Source organism: Lissotriton helveticus, chromosome 3_1 (genome assembly GCF_964261635.1).
Source record: "Lissotriton helveticus chromosome 3_1, aLisHel1.1, whole genome shotgun sequence".
In the NCBI taxonomy this organism is placed as follows: Eukaryota; Metazoa; Chordata; class Amphibia; order Caudata; family Salamandridae; genus Lissotriton; species Lissotriton helveticus.
In genome coordinates, this window is record NC_136061.1 from 731521283 (window position 1) to 731527282 (window position 6000).

The 6000-nt window shown below is 39.6% G+C and overlaps 1 protein-coding gene across 12 annotated transcripts in view; it reads left to right on the top strand.

Moving 5' to 3' along the window:
- Positions 1-5601, top strand: part of PPFIBP2 (PPFIB scaffold protein 2) — a 1415596-nt gene extending 1409995 nt beyond the window's left edge. For 8 of the 12 annotated variants that reach the window (XM_078680881.1, XM_078680882.1, XM_078680883.1 and 5 more), the window contains one exon: positions 5412-5601. In XM_078680881.1, the coding sequence (XP_078537007.1) occupies positions 5412-5483 (72 nt within the window). In that variant the 3' untranslated portion in view covers positions 5484-5601. The remainder of the gene's footprint in view (positions 1-5411) is intronic. The other 4 variants (XM_078680886.1, XM_078680887.1, XM_078680895.1 and 1 more) reach the window with 2 other exon arrangements.
- The last annotated feature ends 399 nt before the right edge of the window (positions 5602-6000 follow it).

The following is a 6000-nucleotide window of genomic DNA, read 5'->3' on the forward strand; positions in this document are numbered from 1 at the left end:
GCCGTGTCATTTAGGGATGTACTGGTCTTCTGGGTTTCTTACTTCCTCTTTTGGGTGAGGACGTTGATATTTGTGGTTGAATACCTTGGTAATCAATTATTTCCAGTCAAGCCGGCTTTGGTGTATCCTGATGACGTAAGGGCTAGACTGAACAAGTGATGAAGAGGTAATACTATAATTATTTACTGGTCATCCCATTCTGATGTTTATCCCTCTATTCATTCCCAAAAACTCTCCTGCCTACCCTAAAGTTTAAATGTCCCCTTACTCAAGCAACAGTGCCAGTTGCTTGAAAACAGAGAGTGGTTACAACTCTGCTCAAGTAACCCTTTGAGCATGGACAACCCAAGTAATTTCCGTCTTATTTCTTTATTACAATACAAATTACAAGAACGACTAGTCCTTAATCACCAACTGCTGAAGACAAATGATTGTTTGATTTCCTTGACGCACGATTTTGACTTCACAAAATTATCAAGGTTGTTGTGCTATCGGTCCTGAGTCATCTAAGCAGATTGCTGGGCTGCAGTGGTGTCGGGCCCCGATACTTTTAGATCTGTTAGGATTGAACATCAAAACTATTGAACACAACATATTCATTACAATTCTTGGAGAACTGTGGTGTCCAAGAGGGATTATACACTCTCACTACTTTTAATCAACTTGCACGTGCATCCTCTTGCAAAACTGAACAGGATATGATTCTACATATATGCTAATGACAAAAGACTATTATACTGCCTTTTGCAAATAAAAAAAAACACTACTTTTTTACAACCACCAGAACTTGAGTAATTGTCTTGCAGTCACCTATTTGTGGATGTCTGTCATTTTTTAAGCTCATCCCTTTCAAACAGAGCTTTATCTCACACCCTCACCAGTGGAACATCTCCTGGCCAGCATTTGTGAGTCTGCACTCCAATCATGCGACCTGTGCGAAATTTGGGGATTTCTTTAGAATCCTCTCTCTCTGTGAACATTGAGTTATTCAAAGAGGCCAGTAACTGTTTTCCTCAGCTCAAGGTTCTGAAAATAATTCTTCCTTTCCTCATTTCCCACAGTCCAACTTGAGTGGAGAATGCTCTAATCTAGTCAAGACTGGACTACACAAAATCCAGCCAAAATGGTGTAACGAATCTATATGTAGCTGCCCATGTAATTTCACCCTGATCCTTCTGCAGACATATCATGCTGCTTCTCAATTTCCTCCATTGTTTACCTGTTGAAAAAAGAGTACATTTCAAGTGTATGACTACATTGCACAAGGCTGTCAATCAGAAAACACTAGACTTTCTAGCTTTTAAATGTTACCATGTATAGTCCTATCAGAAATCTGTGCTCTGTTGACCACTTCCTACTATACTTACACTGTCTCTACTAAGTCACAGTCTGTCCAATATGGCGCAAGACCTTTTTCAGTGCACCACCCACGTTTTGTAATTCCATGCATGAATAAGTATGCTCAGAAACTCATTTGTTCTTTTTTTAGAATGAGTATGTTACCTTGATGCTTTTTCCAATATGGTTAATTAGGTTGTGTTAATTCTACCACACTGTTTTTCTGAATTCGTTCACTCTAGAAATAAATGTAATATAAATCACGCTGCTGTGTGCCTAGTCTCAATCACAATCTGTTGGTTTGCTTTGGTAAGTGAATCTAAATACATTCTCCTTTTATATGCACACCAAGGGGAGAAGTTTGAACTGTTTTCATTTGGGTAGCCAGCAGGGTATCCGTCATTATGATGTGGACACACCCAATTATGTAAGTATGGGGTCGAAAAAGAAGAATCATTTTAATGATATTACTGATGGGTAATGGAAGCAAACTAACTAAAACTAATCATACCCTTTCACTGATGTTTTCCAAGAGTGGTGTAATTTCACCGGTCATACCACAGTGGAAATTACATCACATATCCTTTAACCATCAATTATATTACACAGAAAAGACATGATGTGAACTCTGACCTAGATAAGAGGCTGTTGAAGCCAGAAAAATTAAAGTTTCAGGCTTTTCTATTCTACACACCCAGGATTTGGAACAACATCCCCATGTGCTTCAGTACTGCCGAAAAACTGCTCTAATTTAGGAAAGAGTATGAGACCCTCCTTTTTAAAGGACATCAGATCACAATGGAATATTTGTTCTCAACCCAATTTTATCTCCTACTCCTTACTAACCTTGAGCTTGCCTTTGACCATCTACAATACACCACTGCCTTTTGGCTAGATTCATGCAATAGAAATGCCATTTACATAGATACATGCATGCAAACTTCTGAATGATGAGTAGGCAGACTGGCTACACAACAGGTAGTGTTGAAAAGCAGTTGTCTTCAAGCAACTACATAGATTAAGTAATAGCAGACTATCCCCCTTCCTTCACCCCGCTTACCATGGTTATTGGCAGTGAGAGGGGGGTACACATTGTGTCTCAACTATATAGGTCATGCTCTACTCCTATGCCGATCAATGAGGATACAGCGCGCAAAGCCTGGAAGGTTGACTTAGGTGTGCCAATCATAGACGAGCAATGGGACTCTTGCTGTGCGGTCACGAACATGATTTCTTTAAATAGCTGGCATAAATTGATTCATTTTAAATTTCTTTGCAGAATGTACATTACTCCGGCCAAGCTCCATAGTATAGACCCCTCTAGATCACATCACTGCGCCAGATGCCCGCTCCGAATGCCGATTTCGCCCACCTTGCTTGGTCCTGTCCGAATGTACAAGCGTATTGGGTGGCCCTGCATAGGAGGGTGAGTGAAATGGTCAGGGTGCCTATGACCCCACTGCCTGAGATTGCACTCTTGGGGTACGTTTTGCAGTTCCCGCAGGCCACACGCAGATTTGTTGCTATCAGTTTGCTCCTTGCCGAGAGAGAGGTGGCGATTCATTGGGGTGGTAGGACTACTCCATCGGTGAAGGGATGGCTGAAGAGCATGGCTTCTTGCTCTACCAATAGTGACATATATAATTATTGAAGAATGAGATTCTAATTACAGCACACCTAACAATCAGATATATTTTGGTATTGGCTTAAATATTACGCCCTCCAAAGAAACTCTAACTATCATAGAGAACAGAATTGAAAACATAGCACAATGTTTAAGCAACAAAGGGGTCCAAGTAATCCAAGGTAAATTCAAAGAGTCCTCCTCAGATTTCGTCAATTTTTCCTTTATTAGTATTCAAATTTCAAAAAAAAATTCTCCCAGCACGTAAATCGCCAACACGTGTTTCGTCCCACACAGAGACTTCTTCAAGGCATAAATATGATAGATTGATTTCTATTGGTCCGCCCAGTCATTAGGAGCATATGCAGTATATTGGAAGCGGAGCACCACAATGTATACAGGGTGATGAGCTTAGAAATGCATCAAAACATCATTGTCGGTCGAAGTAAAAAAGGCCACAGTATCTCCCATGTGTAAGAAGATGTGACTTAACAAGTGGTATACGGACTCATTATAGTAAGAATCCCGTGTTTCAAAAAGGTCCGAGTTATGACAAAAAGACCATCCGCTACTTAAAATTAATCCGTGTTCGCAACCATGATAAGTTGCTTTCCGTAGAGTAACGGACGTGCTCCGTAAATGCTCGGTCACCACAGTGACAATTATATATATTATATATGCTGCATCGCTCCCTCTCACTTCGAGGCCCAAGGATATCTGGGGTCCATTTCGGGTGTATTTACAGGCCCAACAACACCCCCCTCCCACGCAAACAGACCATGTCATAGTGCCTACAGGGGTGGGCTAGATTATTGCACTTAGTATGGCACCACTCACTTCTTCGATAATATATCAATGCTGTTACCACTGTTGGCATGTATATTTGCCAGATGTATGTCTGCTTTTATTCTTGTTTTACAGGTGTTTGTGAATGCCCACACATTTGAGGGCTGGGGGCTTGGTAGCACACTCTAGGGCGGCATGTTATCAAAGACTACATTGTTGAATATACCATGGGGGATATGTTTTTGTTTTCTTTTTTGGTCTACTTGTACTTATTATATTGCCTAATGTCTGCTCCCAGTGCACTGCTGTATTTGAAACTAAAAGTTAAATAAAGTGTGAAAGAAAAAAAAAGTAATTGCAGACTATAAACAAGCATTTGCAATGCAATCCGTCTCGCCTTTGGGAACTTATATGTATTTAGCTATGCAGCACATTAGCCTGTGTGCTGAAACATCTACTGTTCTTTAACATGGAGGGAAAATAAGCACCAAACTGCATGACACACCAGGTATGGGATCACATGGGGAGAAATATTGTCGTTCAGCAGGAAATGGTATAGTCCAAAGCTCTGTTTTTAATATAAAAGCAGGGCCTTCGGTGGTCATATCAGTAAAAAAAGCAAGATTTGAAAAAAAGATTATTTTCTATGGGTGCTTGTGGAAGACAATTTATATGGACTGGAATCTATAGAATGGTAAAAGGATTCTGGTATTTTAGTGACCTCTGCTGGTCGTTTTCTATCAAGAAAGTTAAAGAGAGGCAGTTGCCAGAAAATTAAAAAAAAAAGAAAGTTCCTCAGCAGAAAGCAATTCTGGTATTTTACTGACCTCTGCTGGTCGTTTTCTTGCAAGACAGTTAAATAGAGGCAGTTGAACAGAAAAAATGTTCCCTAAGCGGAAGCAGCCAAGTCCTAGGACTGATCTCCAGAGCCCACAAAGTACATACACATATAAGTATATACTAAAGTATATATACTAAAGTATATATAAGAGATCTCAAATGCTCGATCTAATAATATTTGGTGCTTGCAAATGTGGCTGCTAGGGTTGTTGTTGCATCCCCTATGCTCCTGATATTTGCACCTTTAAGATCAAACATTTCTAAGAACTACTGCATCAGAGATTCGGGTCCTTCAGAGCAGACAACCTCACAGGAAATGAGACACACAAATGTTGTGGCGCAGTGGGGTCAGCAGTAACTGAATGTGAACACCATATTTTCCTTTGTTGCTCCAATGTCTGTCTTTAATCTGCTTATATAGCTTATTGAAGTTATTTTAAGTGTACTATTGAAGGATTACCACATTCATTGTAAACGATTTCTCCAGAGTCAAAGCAGTGCTACTTTCTGTGAAGTGATGGTGGGGATCACACGTCACGGACTACTCCCAAACGTGACATCATCATGGCTAGGGAAAGGATATGTGAAGAACCTTCTGTCTCCGCTATCATTCCCTGGCTGAGCAGAGAGTGCAGTTCGAAACGGACATAATATCAACAAGTAGCGAAAGATGACTGCATGGAAGTAGCATTCATGATATTGACCAAGTTAAATCTTGGGGGGCTTTAAACGAATACATTCCCTGTATCACAATGCAAAGTATGATTTACATTTCTTAATTAATATTCACATTGTAATATTCAAATTATGTTCTTATTTTCAGAATATGCTTAGCAAAGACGAAATGCTAAATAACTATCGGTTTTTATCAAACACATACGAAGACTGGAGATAAACATTAAACATGATGGAGAACTCACCTTTAATACCTCAAACATGTCTCCAAATCAGAGACATTGATACAGAAGGAAACTTTTGGTGGTCTGGAGACAAAGTGTATGGAAACGACAAAATATCAATGTATCTCTATTGACATTTTACAATGGTAAATGCTCGGTGCTCTCTTTGGCATATGCGACCACGTTGCGTAAGCAAAGCTATGCGAAATGGTGAGGAATGCCAAAGAAATAGAAAGCATGTTTTGTGCCACTGGACACTAATATATTTTATATTATGTAGATGTTTTGACAAGATTATAGCTGTACATGGCTAAATGAAAATTATTGTACATTTTACTTTTATCAAACAACTGCAGTGATCAAAAATACTTTTCGATATTGCAAAATGCAAATTAATGGTAATATTTAAGTTATTTACTGCTGGTGCAAAAAGTATAACCAGTGAGACTGCTCAAACGTGTTTCTCTTATCCTTTGTTCAAAAGGCCAGACAGATTAGGCGCAAGAGCAGGGA